Source organism: Pezoporus occidentalis, unplaced genomic scaffold, assembly GCF_034315485.1.
Source record: "Pezoporus occidentalis ecotype Australia unplaced genomic scaffold, CSIRO_AGI_Poc_V1 ctg1, whole genome shotgun sequence".
In the NCBI taxonomy this organism is placed as follows: domain Eukaryota; kingdom Metazoa; phylum Chordata; class Aves; order Psittaciformes; family Psittacidae; genus Pezoporus; species Pezoporus occidentalis.
Genome location: NW_026912778.1, coordinates 11,064,167 through 11,088,563, shown reverse-complemented (window position 1 = coordinate 11,088,563; position 24,397 = coordinate 11,064,167). Strand labels below are relative to the sequence as shown.

The 24,397-nt window shown below is 42.2% G+C and overlaps 1 protein-coding gene across 3 annotated transcripts in view; it reads left to right on the top strand.

The window, feature by feature from the left end:
• The first annotated feature begins 2,384 nt into the window (after positions 1-2,384).
• The window catches only part of ACSL1 (acyl-CoA synthetase long chain family member 1), a 38,437-nt gene continuing 16,424 nt past the window's right edge, over positions 2,385-24,397 (top strand). The window contains exons 1-8 of one of the 3 annotated variants that reach the window (XM_062630848.1): positions 2,407-2,514; positions 7,141-7,236; positions 11,600-11,827; positions 16,586-16,700; positions 17,116-17,180; positions 18,447-18,548; positions 21,603-21,702; positions 21,860-22,038. In XM_062630848.1, coding sequence (XP_062486832.1) covers positions 11,633-11,827; positions 16,586-16,700; positions 17,116-17,180; positions 18,447-18,548; positions 21,603-21,702; positions 21,860-22,038 — 756 coding nt within the window. In that variant the 5' untranslated portion in view covers positions 2,407-2,514; positions 7,141-7,236; positions 11,600-11,632. Of the gene's footprint in view, positions 2,515-3,318; positions 3,343-7,140; positions 7,237-11,599; positions 11,828-16,585; positions 16,701-17,115; positions 17,181-18,446; positions 18,549-21,602; positions 21,703-21,859; positions 22,039-24,397 lie in introns of those variants that run through there. The other 2 variants (XM_062630926.1, XM_062631010.1) reach the window with 2 other exon arrangements.

Sequence of the window (24,397 nt, the reverse complement as noted above, 5' to 3'; positions counted from 1 at the left end):
GTATGGTAGAAGGCTGGGCAATCTGTTTTGTATAAAAATTATACACTTGGGATAACCCAATTCAGTACAGTGATGTGCATGCCCTGTAAATCAAAATAAAAAGAACACAGCTGAGATATTTTTTTCTGGCAGATGCTTAATTTATTTTGTCAATGACAGCAAATATAGGTATGTAAGAATAGTACTTTGATATCAATAATATTGATAAATACTAGTGCTATACTATTGACAGATACTAGTGCTAAAGAGGCTATAATATCTATACATTGCTGAAACAGAAATCCTCTGGTTTGGGTAATCTGTTTAGAGGATGCTTGGCCTGTTGAGGTAATGGTCTTGGAGAGAAGAGAAGTCCAAGAAAGCTGATTGATTGACGTTTTGAGGATCACCTTCTCCAAGCTCCGTAGTGGTCCATCCTCATGTGCAGACAGTCAAGCAGAGATGATCCTTTCCCTCTCCTCAGCAGTGGGAAGGCCACACCTGGAATGCTACATCCAATCTGGGCTCCCCAGTACAAAAGAGACACGACCATACTGTAGAGAGTTCAGTGAAGGGCCACAAACATGGTAAACAGACTGGAGCTTAGCCACCACAGATCACAGGAGCCCCAGCTTCCTTAGCTCCCTGTGTAAGACAGTCCGATATTGTCATTGTAGGTGTTGTTTACATACTGATCCTACTTCCCTGTTGCCTGTGTATGTTTTCCTACATTGTTTGGTTGAGACAAGGTCCCTCTCTTTTCTGAACAGCTGTGAAAAAAAGCCAATTTCAGAGAGTAATGTAGTCCATGGATGTATAATCTTGTGTCAAGTAGGAGTAGAGAGGTGATCCCTGGCATTAGTGAGATGCCTATTTAAATATTGCGTCACTGGAACTTTCACAGTCTCATGTTGATGACAGGATTCATGAAAAGGTAAGTACAAGTGACAGACTTTTTAGAAACCCTCTTTCCAGTGAGAGAAGAGAAAATCAGTTCCCCAAAGTTTCCCTGAGAGAAGGCTAAAACGTGGCCTACGTCTTCAGAAACCCAGATGTGGAGAAAGATGTGATAATGAAGGAATAATTAGTATAGTAGATAAAATCATAATATATTTTTCTGTTTGGTAGATGGAACCTACATGCATTTGGCACAAAATATGGAGTCACCAGTGCCTGAGACAGTGTATTTCTACATCACTCTATTCCTTCAAAACCCTGGACGTAGTGCAAAAACCACTTGGCAGAGACTGGCTATGTCTACATGAGCATGAAGTGTGGTGCAATAGGAACAAACCAGCAGAGCCCGACCATGGCAGAGCAGCTAAAGTCTATGCTGACAGTGCTCTAGGGCTTTACCCGGACAGGCTCTAGTGGTGCCATGGACTCCATGCCCATTAGCAGATGCAGCCAGTCAGATGCACTCCTGGATTCTCCGCTTCCACTTCCTTTCCCAGGAAAGGATTTTATTTTGCGTTTTAGAGCCACTCCACAGTGTGAACCCAAGTTCAGTTAAGTGGGGAGCATCAGCAGCTTCACAAGTGCTTTGTGCTATAAAGCGAAATACCTTGTTCTTTTGTTAAAAACTCTAATTTGCAGGAAGTCGTATGCTTGGTATACTCCAGTATAAACTGAAGCATCAGGGAATGGTGGTTCTCTTCATGTAAAATAAAAGCACCTCCAGTAATTTACAAATTATAGATATATATATATGAATGTGTACTGCTGCATCCTCCACACACATCCAAATAATACCAACGAAAACCAAGAAAACTATGGCAATGCAGAGTGTGCAACACAGTGGGACTTTGAGATGTGGCTGATGATTTACAGGTCGAACGGACTACAGAAGCACCTGGCCAAACTAAAACCAGCTACCCATCAGAGGCGGCTGACGAAGCCCTGACTGCCTCTGCTTTACCAGGGAGCACCTCAAACCCGCAGCCCCCTCACGAACAAGGTGAACAGATGATTCCGTAGGCTTCAACAAGGTCACTGTCCCCTTCCAACTCTTTCATACTGAAGCACAGGTCCTTGTGGCCTAGCTATGCGGGATGCAGATGTCTTTTGCGAAACTGCAGGAACAGCTTCCCCTGCCAGCTGTCCGCTCGGATCCGTAAGGTGTGAAGCGGCGCTCCCAGCAGAGCCCATGCTCTCACTCCCCTGCGCTTCCCCCACCGTTTGTGCCCGCACGTACGTTGTTTCCACCGCCCTCCCCGCAGAGCTGTATGGGCTACTGAGCGCGGCCGCGGGCGGTACAGAACCGGCCCCAGCTCCTCCGCAGGCCGGCGGCTCCCCCGTGCCCCGGCGGGGGAGAGGCAGGGTAAGGGGCGGGGCGGGGCGGGAGGCTCGGGGGCGGGGCAGGCCCGGGCCCTAGTGCCCGAGGGGTGGCGCGAACGGGCGGGGGGTCGGGCTGGCGGAGGAGGCGGGCTCGGCACACGGACACGCCGCTCCCGCCGTGCTCGGCTTAAATAGGGCGGCGCCGAGGGAGCCGTGTACAGCCGTGGTCGTCGCCGTTGTTGCCGCCGCCGGCTGGAGGTGAGCGGGGCTTGGGGGTGCCGCCGCCGGCTGGAGGTGAGCGGGGCTTGGGGGTGCCGCCGCCACCACCCGTGTACGGGAGTGTAGGACGAGGATGAGGCCGTGTGCCCGGCTGCGCTGAGGAGTTGGCGCAGGGCCGGGGGCTGTCAGGGACGTGCTCGCCGCAACCTGCTCGGCCGCCGCTGAGGTGGGCTGGCGCCGCCGGGGCCTGCCGCAGCCACCGCCGCTACCCGGCCGTTCACCGCGGGGCTAGGGCTGCCTGCGCTGGTGCTGTCACCTGCGGGGCCGAGAGAGGGGCGGTGGGTGCCGGCAGGGCGGTGTTGGCGCCGATCCCCTCAGGCAGCCGCTGTGGGGATTTCCCTTCCGCCCCGCGATGGGGTCAGCGTCCCGCGGAGCCGCCTTGGCTTCCCCTTGCACAAAAGCCTCGAGGAGAGCGAAGCCGGCTGCCCCTGGCCTCCCCCCGGCGCTGCGGCAGCTCCGGCTGGCAGGGCATTGTTCGGCGCCAGCGCTGCCCTCCCCACGGCACGGGCTCGGGCCAGGCCCCGCTCCCGGAAAAGCAGCCCCCCGCGCTGCCCGCAGCCCAGACCCGCAGTGGGGAGCGGGCTGGGGAGCACCGTGCTGCCCGCCAGCCTCAGCGCGTTATGTGTGGTTGCTGGACCCTGCCTTCAACTAGGTCGCTGTTACTGGCATGAGTGCAGCAGCATGTACTTGAAGCAGCTTTTTTGGCGGTTTGGGGTTTTTTTAGATTGTTTTTTTTTTCTGTCTGTGCAGCTGAGAGCATGTATGGAAATGCAGCGTGAGGCACACTGGCCTAAAATGGAAGGTTCGGTGAGTTTGACTTTGCAGGCCTCCTCTGCTGTTAGGTAGGACTTGCAGTGCTACAGTGCAGGGATTTAGCTTGGTTGTATGGTGCTTTTGTTCTAGGGTGCATACATTTCTCATTCTTGTTGAACAGGAATTGCAACACTTGAAACCTTCTGAATTTCTAAAGGGCACGTCTGTGAGTTGTTTGGGGCATTATAGACACCCTCTTGGACCAAATAATCCTTGCTTGGGTTAGTGGCTGCAATATGATGGACATGTCCTGTGATAGGAAAGAGTGACATCTGAAGAAACTGCTATAAAAATCCTGTGGTTATATGCCAGTACCTGGACCACAGAGCTATTTCATGTGGTGTTAACAGACTTTTTCTTTCATCCATGTTGCTTTACAGGGAGCCATACAGTCTTCTGAGCCTGTTCAGGAGTATTTGTATGTGCCTCTCTGCTTTGGAATGTGCTGTCAAACTCAGAAGCTGAGATTTCTCAGCTCAAGAGATTTGGATCTGACTTCTTGGATTAAGAAATTCTGAGTGTAAGAAAGCACTGAGTTTACTGAAACATACCTGTCTCTTCTTGTAACAGTAGCAGTTTTAGTAATGCAAAAACTGAAATATAGAATTGCTCATGAAACCATGCTGTGACTGCCTTATCCTTTATAAAGTCCAAGGATATCTAGCTTGCTTGTGTTGGAATACATCTGAGGATGGCTGATGAGGAAAACCTAAAGCCTGCAGTTGCAAGTAGCTGTTGTGTGTAACGTAATCAAGGTCTTGAGCCAATAGTTTTAGCCTATTCCAAGGACTACATGATTATAATGAATTTAAAAGGCACCTTCTAAATTTGGTGGATGCTGTTTTACATGTACAAATTGGCCAAGATGAGGTTTGAGGTAAGCGCTTTTGAAGCGAATCCCCAAGTAGCTTTTTGCTTCAAGGGCAAGTACAAGGTTGGTATCAGTGGAAAAGCAAAGCCAGTAGTTCAAAATGAAAGGAAAGACAACTTTGAAATAGTTATCCAGGCGACTTTCTTGTTGAATAAAGTCTCTGTAGCTGATTGCTACCTCCTTGCTACACTAAAAATAAATACCCCAGGGGATTTTCTGAAGGAGATAGAGGTGGGTTATACCTTCTCTGTCCTTAGTGTATCAATCCCCAGTGGGGAAGAGTCAAATGGCTTGTCTTTCTCTCTTTCCCTCCAAGAAAACAACCCTGTGACTATTGTAATCTATAGCAGATAGGAGTTGTCTTTTGTTTTTCTAAATCTTGGTAATACAGTTAAATGGGTGGACTCAGAAAGGCTAATGACAAGGTTTGTCAAATGCGCAGCAGAAAGAGATATTCTGGCCCCAGGAAATATGTTGCTTGATAAATTAGGCTTCTGGTAGTCCAATGAATAGACTGCCTCCTATATCTTACTTCCCTGCTGTGCTAAATTACAAGTTCTGATATGTTAAATCTTGTAATATGTTAAATGTAACCAGTGGTAACTCTCCAGAAATCCTCATAAAAATGAGGGGAGATTGTTCATTGCATGCAGGCTCGCAATACATGTGGCTGAGGGGAGCAGTGCTGTGCAGCACTGACCTTTACAGGCAGTAGGCTGAACCCTGGCTGCAGATGGGGGGTTTGCATTTCTGTAGATCCCGCCTGACTCCTAGAACAAGGACACTTGATAACACAAGGCTTCTGCTCTTCCTTGCTGCCTTTCATGTTGGGAGCTATTAATCTACAGAGTAAAGTATTCCCTTGGGGTTAGGATTTGAGTCTTGGTAGTACTGGAAGTTTGCTCAAAACCAACTGAAAAGATCTTGCATGGCTTTATAGAGTTAGAGGAAAACTGGGTTTTGTTTTTTTAGTTGGACTCCTTAAGGTTTAGAGCAGAAGTGCGTGATGTCCCACCTTCAGAAAAGGACTTCTGTCTTTTTTTTTTTTGTATGAATTACTGTCTTAAACCCAAAACTCTTAAGCTTTTTAGTTTGATACTGCATGTGCCTTGTGTTGAAAACTTGGCCTCTGCAGTTGGGCTGCAGTAATAGGCTAGTGAGGATGGATTAGTTTCCTAGGAAAGCTAGATGAAAATGCTTACTATCTCTTACTCAGAGGAAATACAGGGATACCTTAATACCCGAGGTCAAGAGGTTACTGGGTATGTCATACTCGTTCTTATGATGCTGGTGTTAGGAGGTCACTTGGTGAGCCAGTTGCTTCTTTTAAGTACTTGCTGATCTGGCCAGCCTCAGTGTTAAGGGTTATACTTTTTTAAAACATCCTTCTGAATGTAAACACTACCTGGTGTGATGCAGTGTGGCTTACTGTGCCTGACCCAGGTTGCCTTCTGCTAGACTTGAGGTGACAGAAGTGTGAGCAAGAAACTCATTCTTGCAGAGTCTTGGGTGAGTACTTGGAGCATGTGTTAACCTGATGTAGCATACTGAGCTATCTGAAAACTAGCCTTTTCCTCGGAGGGCTAGAATGAATAAGTTTGAAGGATCTATTCCAGCTGTTAATGCCACAAGAAAGCTTCTGGTTTGTAGAAATTTGCTTCTGTAGGGTGATTTTCATCTACACTGTATTTGGATTGAGGTTAAATTAGAGTAATGCCATGATATACTTGCAAATCGAAGTTCTAGGGATGGAATTCTAGTGGAAAGTAATTTTAGCTGCAAGATAGATGTTTGTAAGTATATTCTGTGGTCTCGGAAGGTTGGAAGCTAATAAGACTGACATGTCAATGTGTGCATAGGCATGGATCAAAGGAAGCTTAAATCAATCACTGTCTTAAAGGTTTTAGTGGGAACTATAGGTTTTCCTTAATTTTACAGGGTTACTAAGTGCTGTTTGACAGCTATAGTTGCACAAAAGGCATTGAGTAGCTTCTTGTCATGTGGTTCAGCTCCTGAACTTGAATAAACTCCAGTGACCTCACTGCTGTGCACTCAGATTACTTGTTGGACATCATTAAGAGGCAAGGATCCAGGTGTTGTTCCATAGGATTGCAGCCAAATGTCTGAGGACAGGGCTGTGACTTTTTTTGTTGCTGGGCATAGAGCCTTGACACATCAGTAGTGTGTGTACTGCTTCTTAAAGGCTGCAGCAAGAGTCTTACCTTCAGCTGCAGCTTATGAAGTAAATCACCATGGCCCATTTGATGGGGCTGAATCCAGCTTCTAGGCTGCTTCCCTCTAGTCCTGCCTTGTCCCAAATGCAGGAACAGAAACTGAACCAGCAGAGGCGATCTGAACCATTATGTGATGCCCTGTGGTTACTCAAAGCCAGACTGGGGAGCCTAAGTGGGGTTGGAGGTGGGGAGGGTGGTGAATATTAAGGACCTGCTTGTTCCAATCTGTGCATGGGATACGTTCCTCACTAACAGCTTTTTAGCTCCTCCCTCTTTACTGTTGCTGGAAAGTGTATTTGTCAGCTACTGTTTTAAAAGGAGGGTTTGTATCTCCAAAGCCTGGCTGGGTGATCTGAGTGATTCTGGGTAAGATATTTAGGTATTTTAATGGGGGGATAGGGAGCAGTGGAGGAGCAGAAGGAGGTTGGAAGGTGGGTGGAGGAGGAGGGTGATGGCAGCAGAAAAGTAGTGGATTAGACAGTTCAATGTTAGTAGGTTTGTTCAGGAGCAGTTTAGGCCTTTGTGGCTAAAGAGAGACTGTCACAGCCAGGCTGCACCACAGGAGACATCTTGCTGTTGCATTAATGTTATATAAGCCTTAAACTGAGGATTCTCATTTGCTGTACCTTGAGGTTAGTTGTGGTTTCCCTCCTTTCCTCCTATGGTTACAGTTTGGTTCTGTTACAGGCGGTTGCAAGACCTCAGTCAATTTACTGCCTTGACTGCAGGACGGGGGAAATCCTGGGAGGACTTGCGTGTGGTGTTTGGAGTTGCATGTTTAAGGTTTGTATTACAACAGTCCATCTCTTTCAGGAGCTGTGCTGTCTTGTTTTCTCCTGGGAGTTAATGGTTACTTGTTCATCTAGACAAAAGTTGACCTAGCTGAGAACTAGCATCAGAGCTAACCCAGGAAAATGGTGTTTGCCAGATCACTTCCCCAGTGTGAGCACACTACCAGTTGAGTGCCTGGCCAGCATAATGAGGGTTATGGGAGCATGTATCTGGGACAGGTTGGACTGATTAGAGTTTAAGATGATTATACATGTACTCTGAGATTAGGATTATGTATTTTATTTGGACAAAAGGATTTCTCTTGTTAATAGCCAAAGCTATTTGTTTCACTCTCTTTTATGCTCAATAAAGAGGCTAGAATATAATTCTCTACTTCCTCTTTCAAAAAATGAGTGATGAAAGACTTAAGTAAAACAGATCCATGGGAGCTCTGCAGCATAACCTGTAACAGTAAGAAAACAACAATCTGCAATGGCAAGTAGCTGTGAGGATAGCTCAAAGGTATATGGGTCAACTCGTCTTGTAGCTTTCTTCTGCCTTCAAGAAGCTGTGAAAATAACACAGCCACATCTTTTATGTCATGTGGTGGACCTTCCTTTATAGCAGGCCACTGCGGCACTGGTGTGCTGTTCATCTAAATATCGTGATGGAGAGGAGGAAAAGCCATTGGTTCTTGGGGTTGTTTTTTCTTTGCAATGCAAGGGGTGACGGCTGCTCTCCTGTTGTCTTCTGTTGCGCTCAAATGATGTCTGGTTATGGATAGACAATAGGCAGGCTGCTGCCTGCTGTAAATAGCCCATTGTGTGCTGAGAGTAGGAGCAGCAAAGAACAGCAGTCCTCCCAGCTTCGGTCATTGCCTTGAGATACTGGCTCTGCTGTAAGGAATGAGTCTTGGGTGCTGTGGGGGGTGTGTGCATGTGTGTCAGGGAAGAGCTGGCTTTGCATGAGATGTACAGAGCTCCTTAACCAAACTGATGTGAGGAGTTCAGATGGATGCTTTCATGGGTTGGATTTCAGGAACTGTTTCTGTGGTGGTGGCCAAGACAGGCAGCTATCTCTGAAGCAGTTTTCCCTTGTTATTAAACCTACTTTTGCATATACTTTTCTGTATTTTTTCTGAACTTGAAGACAAACCAAGGTCTACTGGTTGCATCAAGGAAAAAGTGTTTTTGACCTCAAACATTGTCTCTTCTGCTAGAAGTTTTTTGCTACATGTATCAACCTAAGTATTGCAGGCTGGTATTTCTCTTACTGGGGATCTTCTTCCTTGGGTTCTCCAGCTGTTAACTTCCAATCACTTGCTGTATCATTTCTCTCACTGGGCCTCAGTTTGAGTGTCTTTTCCTTGTGGTTGAGATCCTGTCTGGATGAGAAGCAAGTGCAGGACCTGAGTTTGTGAAGTGACCATGGCTTTTCTGCTTGTAATCAGCAAGGAGGCTTTGCTGGGCTTTTCCTTGGGGAAAAGGACTGTAAGCCAGATCCTCGCTCCACTGGGAAGATCTTTGTATTTCAGTCTAAAAGCTCTAAACTGCTCTTCTTGGTCTCAGGCAAGATCCTGGATGTCTCATGCAATCAGAGTATGAGCTAAGTAACCATTAAGATGGATCAAAGAACACTCGGAAGCATCAAAGCCCCATTCTTTGATGGGGCACATTTGGATCCATATGTTAAAAATGCAGATAAATTCGCCCTGTTGCATCTGGCTTTATCTTAAATACAGAAAACAAGAGTTGATATGACTTAACAGGTAGTGTTAAAGCTAGGAATTGCTTAGTCTTGCAGAAAACTCTGTCCTAATCTTGTTTGTTGGTGTTTTTTTTTTGTGCTGATGAGGCAGGAAGCGTAATAAAGTCATCCCTTAATATAAACCTAAGCAGTAAAATGTATCATTATATAACTGATAATTTGCGGTGTACCTGCTCAAAAAAGGTTTGTGATACAGGCTGCTCTACAAACAAGTTTTCAAGGAAATGAAAAGCAGTGGTGTGCAGCTGAAATTGTAGCAGCTCCTTGACTACAATGGGACTGTTCTGTGAATGAAATGGTCATGTTTATTTCAGTTCTTGTTAGCTGTGATGGCATCACAGCCTTTTGAAAGAGTAACTCTCTAATTACATTGCATTCCTAAATCAGTAGTCTGTGTGCAGGACAAGTCATGACTAAAGCTGAGAGGAAAGCAAGTATCTGTTGTTTTAAAAGTCAAAGGTGCTTATTGTGGGGATTGAGGAGGACTGATCTTAACCCTTACGTACATTTATAGCCCCCTTTTATTCCTAGTTTCATAACATGGTGTCTATGATATATGCAGAATTAACTTATGAACCAAGAGTTCCTTGTTGGAATTACTCTTTATTCTTATTGTTCATCGGTGTATATTAAGAGGTAGTTATCATACCTGCATTGATGCTTAAAAAGCAATAGCATGGAAATACTAAAGTAACTGATTTATTTTTTATGCTGGGGGAAGACAAAGGTGTTCCTAGTTAATATTTCAGTTCTTCTCTACCTTCCATTACTACAGCCGGATGTGTTGTGGATTTTGAGTATCGGCTGCTATGTATCACAGTGCAAATAACCAAAGGGCATTTCTGTAGTGCCCCTGCACTACATATCTAGGTGATACAGCCCTGCACCCTAAGGTTATGCTGTGAAAGAAAAGGGAGCAGGGAGAGAGAGGACAGTGCCTGAAGGCTGGGAAGCCTCCAATGGGCCTGGGGCCATTCCAGAGGTGGAACTTGATTCCATCCTGATGCTGCCCCCATTCATGACCTTACTTCAGCCTGTCCTTCTGCTAACATTGTGAAACCATGGGCCCTTTGAACTAATTTTATGGCTTTTTTTTTTTTTCTATCGGTAGCAAATCCTTGTCCAAATACTGATTAGACGTTTTGTGAACAAGACAACTCTTCTGCTGCCTGGTTGGATAACTGATTGCAGCGGTAAAGATTTCAAGGGCGGGCTGTAAACTAGAGATTTTCCTTTAGCAATCTGAAATCTTAGCCTTGTCCGGTTGGTTTTAAAACTAATAAGCATAGAAGTGTGCCTGTTTGGATTGCAGTGTCTCTTACACTGCCATCCTGCAGCAGTGTATGGTTACATGGTATGTTCTATCTATTTAAACACTTATTTTGACGTTCTGTAGGACCTTGGTTTAATTTTATGGTCTGTAGGACATGGCTGGACCTAAATCATCTAAGCAAATAACTCCTGCTCTTCAATCAAGCGGGAAAGTGTTGCTTCCCCCCACCCCACCCTGACAGCAGCCTTTGTCAGCTGTCCCTATGTGGCCGGAGGCTGGGCTGGTGACAGCGGCTGTGAGCAGTGCTGCCAGCCGGGGGGGGCAGGCGGGCGCCGTTCAGCAGGCGGTGGGGTGCCTGGGTGCGGGTTGCCATTGGCCCGGAGCAGGCTGGCTGCCTGCTGCTTACCTCTCACCTACTGGGCAGGAGCTGGTGGGTTTGACATGTGACGAATGTCCCGGGAGACCTTGGCTGTAGAGGGGTACACCAGCTGAGCTGATGGCAGTCCGTTCCGTGTCCCCCCCCCATGGCTGGTTCTTGCTCTGGAATATCCGTGTCAGAAAGCACTGGCAGGGAGCAGCCTCTGTCAACTCTTCCTTCTGTGTGAACACGACAAATCGAACGTGCTTCCTGTGCTTGATTATATTGCTGTGTGCTGCTGCCTTGGGCCTCCTTAGATGCTGCTTTAGCATGCCTCATGACAGCAGATAATTTGCTGGCATGGTGCTGGGAGAAATAGGAAGCTTGCTAGCACAAGAGGAGTTATGGAAGGATGTTGGCTTTGAAAGCAGCTTGCTGTAGTGAGCTTTCTGTACATGGCTGAAGGGAGAGTAAAAAGAGTTTATTTTCCTGGATTTAAGAGATGAAAAATCCTGCTCCTGCTATGCTACTGTAGGATTAGGACGCTCTCTATTATGTTAAGGCAAGCAAGTTAACATCTTACAGCCCTGACCTCTCTCTCCCAAACTTCCCTGTTTGACACTGTTTAAACAGTCTTCTGGTGCAGCTATTCTACAAATAACTAGTTTGCATTTGTGAAATGCTGTCCGTTAACAAAATGATTGCCTCTTTCTATTTTGAAATGCAGTGTCTGTTAAAAGCAGTATTAAAACCCTAAAGGAATTGCCTCCTGTCAGCCCCATTTTTCTGGAGTATGAACTACTAATCACTTGCTTATTTAATTGCAGTACAGCAGTCTAAAGGTATTGCCTGCTGAGTGGCAGATAATTTTGATAGTGGGAAGCCAGTAGGACAATGCATACATCACTCTCCCACAACAACAGTTAACTGAAAGGGGATTTCAAATCTTTCTGTGTAACTTTCTTTCATATCACCAGATTCCAGCATCGCGACAACTGCACTGAATTGCAATGCAAGCACATGAGTTGTTTAGACACCTACGAATGCCAGAACTTGGGGATGTCAGGCAGTATGTGCGCACCCTTCCGACCAATACGCTTATGGGCTTCGGTGCTTTCGCAGCTCTCACAACTTACTGGTATGCAACAAGACCAAAAGCACTAAAACCACCATGTGATCTAGCAATGCAATCTGTGGAAGTAGAGGTAAGTGACGCTTGGTGGATGCTGTTGTTCACTGTTGTTCACTGAATGCTGTTCATTTTGAAGCCTAAAGGTGGCATTGAGAGAGACCAAACATTGATTTATAGATGAATGTTTCTAAACCTGTAGTGTGTGGGGAGTATATTTCAGGGCGTGTTTGGTCTGGGGGTTATTTGAAATATGGCCTGAACTCAGTTTTTTGGCTTTCTGAATTTGAGAACTGGTTTGAGGGTTATTGAGGACATGGTGGTAGTAACTAGCATGGGAGAAGAAGATTCTGCTAAATTCTGGATGTGCTAGCTTAGCTTTTGTCTTATGCTTTTTAGAGGCAGGCAGAGTTATTGTTAGGTGGTGGGTTTGTTTTTTTTTTAATAGTGAAGCAAAATGTGGGAACAGTCTGACTAGGAGGAACTGCTGCTTAGAAGCAAATATAGGCAACTGATTACATGGATGGGGCTCCCCAAGCAGCAGTTTTATCAATTCCCCTATCAACTATAGAGTCAAGATTTTACCAGATATTCTTTCAAGAGTGCCTCTGTGTTTCTTCAGGGTAGACCAAGGTGTTTTCTCCTTTTAAGGAAGGAGAGAGCTTTGAAAGGCTGTGATCTTAAAGGGAGATAATTACAAAACATAGGATTGTAAGGCTGACAGTTTCTTGCGTTACTCTTGATAGTCAGATGCTACCATCACAGATTTTCTTAACACTTGCAACTGAACTCCCACCTTATAGCACATTCTTCTGTGTGGATAGAGTGTACCTAGTTGTCCTGTATCAAATGCAATTAACATGACTTTGTCTTTAAAAGTAGATGTGACTACAAACTCATATAAACATATATGGCAAAGCAGTTTGGAATTTGGAGTAGGTAAACTTTAATGAACTTCAGCAAAGCAAATGCCTGTCATAGTCTCAAATCAGGCATTTTCTTTGCAATGTTTTGTGATATTGAGGTTGAAGAATGAAGCATTAGTTGGCCTCTCCATTCAAAATCTTAGTACCATTTATTTCCTATTCTTCCCTGTATGGCATGCAGTAAGCTTACTGTAACATGTTACTATAGCAAGTAATGGTCTGATACTAGAAGTATACAAAGGGGAAAGTAAAACATACTCTGGTAACGTAATAATTGCCCAGAATGCCCATTTTCAAAAGGTATTTATATACATGTGTATAGTAAGGGTTCAGAAGTTAGTTCTTCTCTTGGTGAGCTTTCCCAATCCTAGCAGCAGCCACTTAGTGGGTGCAATAGTCTTGTAGAACAGCATGTTTTGGTGGCTGGAATAAACTAGCAGGGAAAGTTTTTTTCCAGCAGTGGGGGGCCTCACTAGTCAGTATGGCCTTCAACAGATTTGAGGGGGGCGTGTTGCATTGGAAGATGGTAAAACTGTGGCTCTTAACTGGCCATAAACCCAATGACAGATGCTTATTTGCTTGAGAATCTTGGCAGCCTTCTCAGTTCAGTGCCTTTACTTCTTCAGCACTGCTGGATTCTGTAATTGAAATAATTATTTGGTAGTATGAGACGTCACTGAACAGCTTAACACATCATTGATCCATATTGTACTAATTAACATCTCTCTGATCAGAGCAATAGAGATATAACAGCATTATTTTTCATTTTCTGTTTAGAAAGTTCATTTTAATAGGAAGACTGAACAGTAGTAAAACTTAAATGAGCACCAGTTGAGTGCATTAGCATGTCTTGGTGATAAAGAGCTCATGCTTTGAGAACAGGTTGAAATGAGCAAGATCAATCCAGTTTTGTCTATTGACAGTTCAGTTACAGCCTTTAATGTTGTAAACTGTACCAAATTAATCAAATGAGAATGTATGTTTTGAAGAAAGTTTCAAGTGTCTGTTAGAATTAGTACTGCTGTAACAGTAACAAGGGTGTAGTACAGTGCTTGGTATTCAGTTTCTCATTACATTTTGCTTAGAATTTCATTCAGCTTACTCCATTCTCTTAAACATGTGTTAAGATGGATTCTCTTCCATTGAAGAAAAATACCAAATACTGCTCTCAAGTTCTGGCTTAACATTGTTTTTTCTGGCTAAGTAATACAATATTAAAATGTCTTAAGGAGTAAGCAGTGTGGTCCAAAAAAAAGGTATGGCAGGAGGCAGTTAATTTTCTCTGCTGTTTTAATATCTAATCTACTTGTTCATTAACGGTAACAATTTTGAACTATAAATAGGCTTATGCTTAATTCTTACTTGTGGTATATTTCCTTGGCCCAGCAAAGTTTAAATGCAGTCAATGACTGGACTAGGGTTTCTAAGTGTTCTGCTAATAGATCTTAACTTTCTGTGGGAGGAAAATGATCCTATTTACTGCTGCTCCAGGTAACTTCCCATCTCTGGAAAGTTTAGATTTAGTAGGCTGACACCCAGTTACCCATTTTAACAATCACTGAATGAGCATGGAGACCGCACACTTGGTTGAATATTGATACAAAAAGTTACTGAAAGATATACTCTTCTAGAGTAGATGGCACAATTAATAGAGTACAGTCTTTAAAGTATGCATTCTAAGATTACATTTCACTGAAAGAAACCCTCTTGTGTTCAGAGTTCCCAATCTAATCTCTCTTCAGTGGATCTTCTCAGAAGTATAGGTGAAAATCTTTCAGGATCCATTTGAATCCCTTCCGTGTAGGAAGGGAGACAAGATTAATGAAGGGTTACTCTAAATAAAGTCTGACTAGTGCAAGGCAGCATTGCTGACACTCATGCTGTGCTCGGTCATGCACTATATTAAGAATTTCAGTGCTACAGTGATGGTAGAAATAGGGCATTTGTCCTGTGTTTTGCAAGCTTGTGCACCCTTAATGTCTGTAGTTGTAGGCGTATTTGGATCTGTCTGCTTGTGGATTGCTCTTTCCTCTGGTGACTGGTAGCTGCACAACTTTGGCTGTTAATTTGAGTGCCTGTGTATGGCTGTCAAATATTAAATATTGCTTTAAAGCCCCAAATACTTCTGTTTGGCTCAATTTCAGCTAAGACATGAAGGAAGGAATATAAATAAACACTAGGATGTCAGTATTTTCTAGTAGTAAGTGTCTTCTGCATTTGTCACCTGCTTTTTTTTCTTCCTTTAGCATGGAAGACATGGAGAGAAGTATTCAACTCATGAAAACTTTTAAACCTAATTACATTTTCCTGATACATTACCAGAACTCTAGCTTTCCTTGTCTTTCAGGAATCACTTGATTAGACATGTGCTTGTCTCCATATGAAGTGATCAGCCTTAGCTGTTGCATGCTTATCTAGGGATTGGTATGCTTTAAATTATAATGGCTGGTTTGAAAACTCTAGTTTATACTTCTTGCTGCTCAGAATATGCATGTTGGTGACCTAAGCACCACTTGCTAGTATACTTTCTCAGGAAAATGAAAATTTGCTCTCTTGCCTCTGGAGGCATGGTGGAGCCAACAGTATATTTTGACATTACTGCTAATCCTAAGCAGCCTGTGTCAACAAGAAGCAAACCCTTGGCTTGAACAAAGGAGTGGCAAGCACTGCATTACACATAGTGTTTTGTGAAAACAAGCTAGACTTGTTTTAGTGTTGTTTTTTCTCTTCTCTCTGCCTCTAATGTACTAGCTCCTTTCTGTGGACACGGGCAATATGACATCTTCTGCAGATGAACCTGTGTTTATCTAGTTTCTATAGGAACAGATGCACTCTGGTTTTCTAGGGTACTTTGAAAACAGGAAAATATACTAATGGCCAGGAAAAGCCTATTGCATATGAACAGGTTTTTGAGGTTGTGGATGAAGAACAACTCTGGCATAGATTTAGCTAGTTCATGATTTGACTTTTGTAAAAGAGCCAGGAGTTGACAGCAGCCACTGATAGAGAATCTTATTCTCTATCTAAACCCTCTGTTTAACCAGCTAGGTTCTTCTGCTAAGAACTCCTTTGCAGGTGTCTGTTACCATAGCAGGACTAATAAAGATGGCCCAATAGTACTTACATAACAGCAATTTGTGAAACATGATTGGTATAAAATGAGATGATTTAATCACTCTAGAAAAGGCTGGTTTTGTATTGACTTCCAATTGTAGCCTGTGTTAAATGCTCACCTGATGAAAGATGGTGATTTTAATCCTCAAGGTGGTATTGTCTTGACTGCCTCTGACAAGATCAGGAGGAAGCCTTTTTTGTAAGATGGAACTTTAAATTGGATTAAAGGGCTCAGTTTTTATCTGGTATAGAGTATTTCACTTATGAGAACACTTGTTCAGGGTGGTGTTGTCCACCCTTTAAATCATTTAGGCTTTGAAACCGCAGTTTGAAGTGTGATTATATTTTGTAATCTTAATCAGAAAAGTAGATTAGGATCTCAGCATTAATATTGTATCTAGAGAGTTGAAGCTGGAGTGATTTAGAAAGCTTGATGGGATTAATTGTGATACATACTGCAATAATAGTGTAAAGCATTTCTTAAGAAAAACCCCATAAGGACTGTCAAGGGGCATTCTGTCGCTTATTTGTTCTGTACTGTTATAGGTAGCTGAGGAGGAATAAGATTTTTGCCTGGCAGGTTTTTACTAATGCAGGGAGTGGTCTGACTCTTTAAACAAAGTCCTGGGAAGCCTTGCCAGTCTCTTCACTGAACTAAAAAGAACTGAAGTTCTCCGAAGTTGAATTTGCCAAGGCTCATAACAATTTAATGGATGAGGTGTTTTTATTTCTTCAGGAAATTCCTGTTCATTTATAATAAACAAGTGTCTAACCTTCCTAATTGGTTTCCTTAGGGTGGTGAACATGCTCGAAGGTCCTCTCTTCTTAGCAGCGATGAACTGTTGATTTACTACTATGATGATGTGAGAACAGTTTATGATATCTTCCAAAGGGGTGTGCAAGTATCAAGTAAGTCTTAAGCTAAAGATACCTTTTTTCAACAATGTGTCAAGAACTAAAGGTCTGGGCTCATTTGAAATGCACTTGGGGATGGGGGATGTCTATCTAACAATATGATAAATGTATTGGATGTAATTTTTCTTGCAGGCAAATATAACTGACCTCTTGTGAAGCAGAGCTGTGTGAATAAAGTCAGTGCTGTGTTCCTTTAGCCTAAACCAACCTTGTCTCTATGACTCTCCCCAGCTTCCCTTCCTGACACCCCCCACCCCACCATTCCACTCCCTCCAGAAAAGAACCAGGGTTTGTCTCTGAAGGTGTCTGCAAAGAATCTAGAGGCTTACCCCCATGCATGTAGTTAGTGTGATGTCAGGACAGAGGAGTCGGGTTAAGTTTTGAGTAATTTCTGATCATCTTTTTTTAGATAATGGTCCATGTCTAGGTGTTAGAAAACCAAACCAGCCATATGAGTGGATTTCCTACAAAGAGGTAAGTCTCTAATCCAGTGCTAGACCTGCTTTTGCTTGCTGAGACCATTGATACGACATCCAGTAATGTGATATAACAAATCTTAATTATTTATAGATGTTTTAAAGCTGTAGTAGAATATTGCAGGAAGGTTCTAGCTTCAACTACAGTGTCTTGAATAGCATCAGATACTCTTCTCCCTTGCATGTATCTCCTGCACTTAACTTGGTTTTTAAATTTTTCAGAATTTGTTACCTTGGCAGGTTTTAGCATTTCATTGCTGAATTGTTTAGGACTTGGGCACTGCCTCTAAAAGGCTGTAGCTTTGAAGTAGTATTCTGGGACTCAGACTGCTACTACTTTAGGTGCTTAATTCTGAAACCTTCATTTTACACTAGGAAAGGTCTTATCTGCAGGTGTTCCTTGTGCTTCTTGACAACTTGTCTCCATAGTGCTGAATGATGTTTGTATAGGGTGCTAAAAGATATGCTTCTAACTACTGGCATGCTCCTTAATGATAGCTAAAAATACCTTTATGCAAATCTTTGTTCACAGCTGTGTACTTCTAGGTTGTTCCTGATTTAATCTGTTGTTCAAATTTGCATAAACCTTGCCTGTTACATACTGTTAGGGTCATTAAACACTTTTTGTATGTAGCAGACCTCACTTTTTCCAAGGTGATTTTGCCGGACACTTGCTAGGTGCAACCTGTCTGTATTTGCTGTTTGACTCATGTGACTAACATGGATTCAGGTCATGTGCTATGTGGAAAGAATTTAGAAAATTGCTTTCCCAGGTTTCCTTTATAGACCTAGCTGTGTTTTGCCTCCTTGTTCCCTTCCTTTTTGAAGGGGAAAATGCTATTCCCATAAGCACTGAATGAAGCAGAAGGATGGCATATGTGTAGTGCCTTAGGCTGAGCAAAAATATAATCCTGAATCATTCCATGATCACTTGTGTAGTTCCATACAGATGCAACAAAACAGCCTTTTCTGTGTATGAGCCTAACATTTGAACCTATACTTAATACTTTCAAGTCCAACTGGATTAAGTGCCTTTTCTGCTGCATATTGAGTTCAAGTGGTGTATCTACAGTCAGTGCAGTGTAATGACACTGCAGTGTTTCAGTTATCAAAGTCGCAGAGGACATCCAAAATAGTCTAAAAAACTTCGTCTGCTTCATACCAGTTATTGGCCTTCTTTTTGTTAGACCCAAGATAGAATAATGTTGAGGGGTATAAACTGAGCTTGCTCTCAATATTTTTGTTTGCTTTTTTGCCTCTACAGGCTTTAGACAGAGCTGAGTGTGTGGGCTCTGCGTTACTCCACCGAGGCTTCAAACCATCTCACGTTCAATACATAGGAATCTTTTCACAAAACAGACCTGAGGTAACTTGACAGTGTGTGTATTGGTAGTATAGCTGTTATTGAAGTGTGCCACTCCTCTATCTGTTGCTTTTTGGCAGTGTGCTGAACTTCCCTGTTGGGAGTCCATGTAGTGTTGGACAAGGTTATAAAGGCTGACACTGTGGAACCACAAGCCATAAACTTTGTCTTTAGCTAACAAAACCAGCTAGCTGACACAATTATTAGAGTCCTGGTGTTCTGCTCCCAAAGCTGAATGCAGAATGTTGGATAGCAGGAAGAGAATTGGGGAATCCAGAAGAACTGAACTCATTCTCCTCTTTCCAGTTTATAGAGGAAGCCTGTTTAATGGGAAGCTAATATGGTACTTAGAGAATGTAATCACCATTTGCTGTCTCTTAAAAAGTGACACTGGAGTGCAAGGTAATTGAAAGTGGTTGGAAGTAATAAGGTTGTGTTAAAACGTTTCAAATCACTTAGTGATTAAATATTTGGACAAATAATAGGGGAAATTTGGACAAATATAGGAGATATTAAATATTTGGACAAATAAAGACCCTGGGCACAAAGATTCTGGGAGGCAGAACTGCTTAGGAAGGCAAAATTGGAAGTTAATTGCAGTTTAATAAAGGGGCATAAATACTAAAGAGAGACATAATCAAAGAAGACCTGATAAAGCAAAATGATGTTACAAACCTGAGACAACTTTGGGATATTTAGATTGATTAGCTGGTGTCTATCCATTTTAACCCAGAAGTGGTTCTAGATTACTGTTTCTAAAAATATTATGGAATATTCTGTAAATATTTGTTCTCTGGAGTTGTTTATTAAACATAGGTTAGAGAAACTCAGTCCTATTAGATAATTTATGTGCTTAGTGGCCTAAGCTGGTACTTGCTGTGTTGGCTAGTACAAACCTGTACTGAGAGGGGACTGTTTCTTAAGTTTTGTCAGAATTATGCTGTCACTCTTGATTAAATGCTCCCAGCTGGATGCCATTATACAGAGCCATCTACAGTGTTGACAGCTTTAGGAATTGTATCAGTGTCTTGGTCGTGCTGGAAAACAGCTTGCTGTTGGATGTCTTCTGATTTCAAGTTTGCCATTGAGCCTTCCCTCCTGTCATTAAAATGCAAGTTATGTGATAAGTGACCTTGACCCCCTTCCTCCTCTTCCAGCCTACAACACAAACTCCCCTAACTCTAGCCTTGTATGGATGAAGTAAACACAGTTTCAAGACTCTTAAATTTGCAGTTGTTTGGTGCTTGGATTTTCCTGCTGGAATTCTGGTTCTAACAGCCACTTTTTTCCTGTAATAAAGGCTGGGATATCTTCAACTAGGAAGCTGTTAAATGACATGGTGTGACTGTTTTTTCAGTCTCCTGTGTTTATAGCATTATGAACTGGAAGTGAAAAAGGGAGCTGTGGGAGTGTTTTACCAGTTTGAACTGTTTCTCTGTAGACATCTGTGTGCAAAGTCTTTGGCTGCAAGGCCAGTGGATTTTCTGAAAGAGAGCACAGTAGCGTGATCTGCTCTTGGATCACAGAGAAAAAATGTGCTTGAGTTGCATTGCTCCAGCAGGCTTTGGGTTGGGTCAGGAATGAGCTGGAAAGACTTGTTTAAAGCAGCAATTTTAAATCTGGGGTTTTCCCTGCTGAAAACTACTGAATGGGTGTTGTAACATCCCCAGTATAATTGCTAATCCAGACATGAGATTGAGATTATTTTTTTTTTTGGTGTGAAATGATTCACATTTGTCAGTTCATGGAACAGCTGCTGGGGAAGCCCCCTAATGGGGAAAATCCTAGTATGTTACTTGCTTAAATGTTCACTAAAAAAAAACAAACTTGGATTTATAAATAAAAATATTACTTTCTCTGAGTAACTGGAGAACAGATGATCACAACAGAAAGTTGTGTTTTGGACTGAGAGAACGGGACAGGGAAATAATACAAGGGTCCCTTAAAAGAAGGTCAGAGCCATGTCAGAAAACAAATTGAAACTTCCAGGCTGTTGTCTGTATTCAATACTAGATGCTTGCTTGGACTTTGAGAGAGACCTCAAATATTAAGGTTTGATACTTGTATTGAACTATTCTTAAATTTAGAAGGAAAAATGAAAGAAAAATATATTGATAGTCTAGAAAATGAAGATGCTGGTTGTTGTATTGAGCATGATGGTGTGCAAAAGTTGTTGAAGGCTGCAACAAGAAGGTTTTATCACTGCGCAGCTTCTTAAGTCCAACAAAGTAGACTCCCACCCTATTAAGATACCTACTTCAGGCTGCTGAACAGCAATACAGCAGCCCCCTTGTTACATGAACAGGTAGGGTATTCAGTGGACCCTTTTATGGCTAGTATAGATGTGCCTGCTTAGACTTACCAGTATTCCTAATGTCTACATTGAAGTCTAGTTACTTGTTAGCTGGCCTTGAAGTAGTCTTATTAAGAAGTCTTTTTGGACAAGGTGTACAACTTGCCTATCACAGAAATGTTTTCAGAAAAATCCCCTGCATTTAAAGTGGTCTTAATAAGTAGAGAACTTACGTCAGGAAACTTGCCCCTAATAAACAGTTTGTAAAACCGGCATTTAGCAATTTTGTCAACATAGATGCTGTATTAGATATTACATATTACATGGAAGAAGCAGCTGAGTGATGTTTAAAGTTGTCATCATAGGGGAGTGAGCTACTATCAGAAAAAATAATTGCATGACTATCTTGCTTTGACAGTATTTTGGGTGAAATCAGGCTTGCTGTAAAGCATTGTCAGCTTGCAACACACTGTAAGTCTACAGTATCCATTATGTTTATTGAGCACTGCACTTGTTAGCAGGCAGATCTCTTGGGGCAGAGTTGAATTTTATTGAATTGGATTCTTTCCCATAGCTCATTTATTTTTAACTCCACAAATAAAAAAAAAACTTAGTAGGTCTTCAAAGTAAACAAATTATGCAAACTGCCACTTGTCCAAATGAGCTCTGTCCTGCTGGCTTTCTTGATAGAATCCAAATGACTCTTGGAGGTCTGTTATGATAAGCAAACACATAATGACTTGCATCTCTTTTTTTTTCTGCAGTGGGTTATCATTGAGCAGGGATGCTATGCATACTCCATGGTGGTGGTGCCACTCTATGATACACTGGGAACTGAAGCTATAACGTACATTGTGAACAAAGGTAGGACATTTTTAGTACTTCAGCAAGTGAATGTTTGATTGCAGAACTGAGGGCAGAACTGTAGCCTTCTTCAGAGAAGTCTTCCATTACGTGTTCTGAAGTATGTATGGATCTAGCCTAAAATTGCCATACTGACAATGTCATTCTCTTTCATCAGCTGACTTGTCATTGGTTTTCTGTGACAAACCTGACAAGGCCAAACTGCTGCTAACCAGTGTGGAAAAGGGCGAAGCTCCAATACTCAACACTATTGTTATTATGGAGTCTTTCGGCATGGATCTTGTGGAACGTGGCAAAAAGTGTGGGGTGGAAGTCTTCAGCATGAGAGAAATAGAGGTAAGCATGGCTAACCTACATTACTGCTTTCATCCCATTTACTTGTGGAGGAAGATGACTGTTGAACAGATTTTTAGGACTGTGAACAGAATGTTGTGGATTAGTTTCAAAATACTCAACTATCTCTTGGATTGAAGTTTAGACAAAAATATAAGAAAGAAAGCAGTTTGCTAATAGTATTTGATAATGCTCAAAATGTAAAAGTGTATATGCCAAGACCGTAGAATGACAGCTTGTTAACATAGTCCAGACTGAACATTTGATCTGAGTGTTCAGGCTTGCCCATGATACATGATAATTATATACTGTGACTAATACTTCAGAAATACTATTTCAAAAAAGAGCCTGTGTAGGTTTTGGTCTTGTGAAAAATGGTAGTTTCCCCTGTATAGTGATTCTCCAAAAAGTTTTATGGGGAGGAGGAAAATGGCAGTGAACTGTTCCAGGGGAAGTTTATGGTAACGTAGGGGTATGAAACTGCCAGGTTTGGGAAGTAGAAACCATTTTGCTTAGCCACCTAATGTTTAAGTCTTGGTTTTGCTTGCAATTAGTTTGTCTGCATAAACATCTTATGCAAGTTTATTTCATAACTTCACTTGTTATTTGGGGAAGTCTGTCCCATGATCAACATGCATAAAGTACATCTTTACTGTGAGACTGTGAAATGGGGCTTAACCTAGTTCTAGCTAGGACTTCTGAGGAAGGCTTGGTTCACTAGGACTTGAATATCTCAAAGTAAGTGAGCTTGTCTTGTGCAGGTGTCAGGAACTGTGTGAAATACCTCATTTCACTGAACTAATTTCCACAGCAAGTCTTAACTGCTGTGTTAACAGGGCCACCTTCTGGTAAAGGTAAAAAATGCTAGCATGTCTTTGAAAGAGGGAACTCGCAGCTAGCTAGCCCCAGCAAAATCAGGTTCAAATGGGGCTAAAAACATTATGTGGATTAAGTGACTTTATAGCTCATTGGCAAAAGGGTTGGGTTAAGCTTAGAAAAAGATTGGCCCAACTGCAAGTTGGTACATGAAAATTGGCTTCTTTCCTTGATTTAACTCCAGTTTTTTGCAAAGGAAGGTGCTTTTCACTTGATCTTCCAATTACAGAAAAACAAAACTGGGGATGAATGTTAGCTTGAAGTTAGAAATTTAGATGCTTAAGTAGTGACTACCAGTAGTACTTTATAGCTCTCACTTCACAAAAATGCTTGATGTTTGGATTAATGCAGTAATAGATGCTCCAAGAGCCTCTTGTCTAAATCTTGTCTAAAGTTAGGCAAACTGAAACATTTCTAATAGTGTCTCTGTGAGCAGGAATAAGTTTTTTCTCATGCTTTTTCTTTTTCCCTTTTTTTAAGGGGTAGAGGCTTTTAATGTCTCCCAAAAGACAACCATGAACTGTTTAGAAGTTTAGATTAGAATAGAATGATTATTTCTAGCTTTACTTGTTTTCTGGATCTCTGGATTAAGCTTATTGCTCAGCTGTGCTTTATAGGTTATGTGACCTGTTCCTCTGATATCTCCCAGATGCCATAAGCTTGATTTCTGATGCATAATATCTGTATGTATGCTGTGGTTACTTAGAGCTGAGTAGCTGTGAATAAATGGCTTCTCAATAGGAAAAGTTCTGATCTAGGAGATCAAAAGAAGTGTGTGGAGATTTTAGCTGTATATTCAGTAAATACCAGTTCTTGCTCAAAAGGGGCTGTAGGGAAGTATTGAGGCTCTGGTGGTACTGGAAATACAGATGCTGTTTTGAGCATTGTCATAGTGGCAAATTTTTCTATAAAGGTACTGTTTCAAAAGTACAAACTTACAAGTATGGGAATGTTAACTTTTCCCAGACATACCTTATTTCTTAAGGTTACCCAAGTAGGTACATCATAGTAAAAGAAATCTAGGGCTAGTAAAGGAATGCATAGTGCTATTGTGTACTTAAAATGTAAAAGCAATGGTGAAGTTGATATGTCTGCCCTCAAAGGGTGTTTCCAAAGCTATACTTTAAAAAACTCCATTTTAATTTGCCTAAATCCTTAAGGTTGTATTGTTTCTATTCTTAAATAAGCATGACAGTAATAATTCTTGACTTAAACCTTTGAAGGTCACAGATACCGGAATATTGGCATTCAGATATTCCCTCTTAATCCTTTTATCATCAAAGATAAAAGGATCTTTATGGTATCAATTCCTTTTTGCCTGAAGAACTATGACATTACTAAGTCAGACCTGAATAGGGAGGGAAGAGGGAAGGAGGAGAGAATCTTGTGTTGTCTTATGTATAAAAGGAATACAAACCACTTGGGGTAATCATGGGGAAAACCAGTCTTCCTTTTCACAAGCAGTGATGCTGGTGTGAGATGCTTA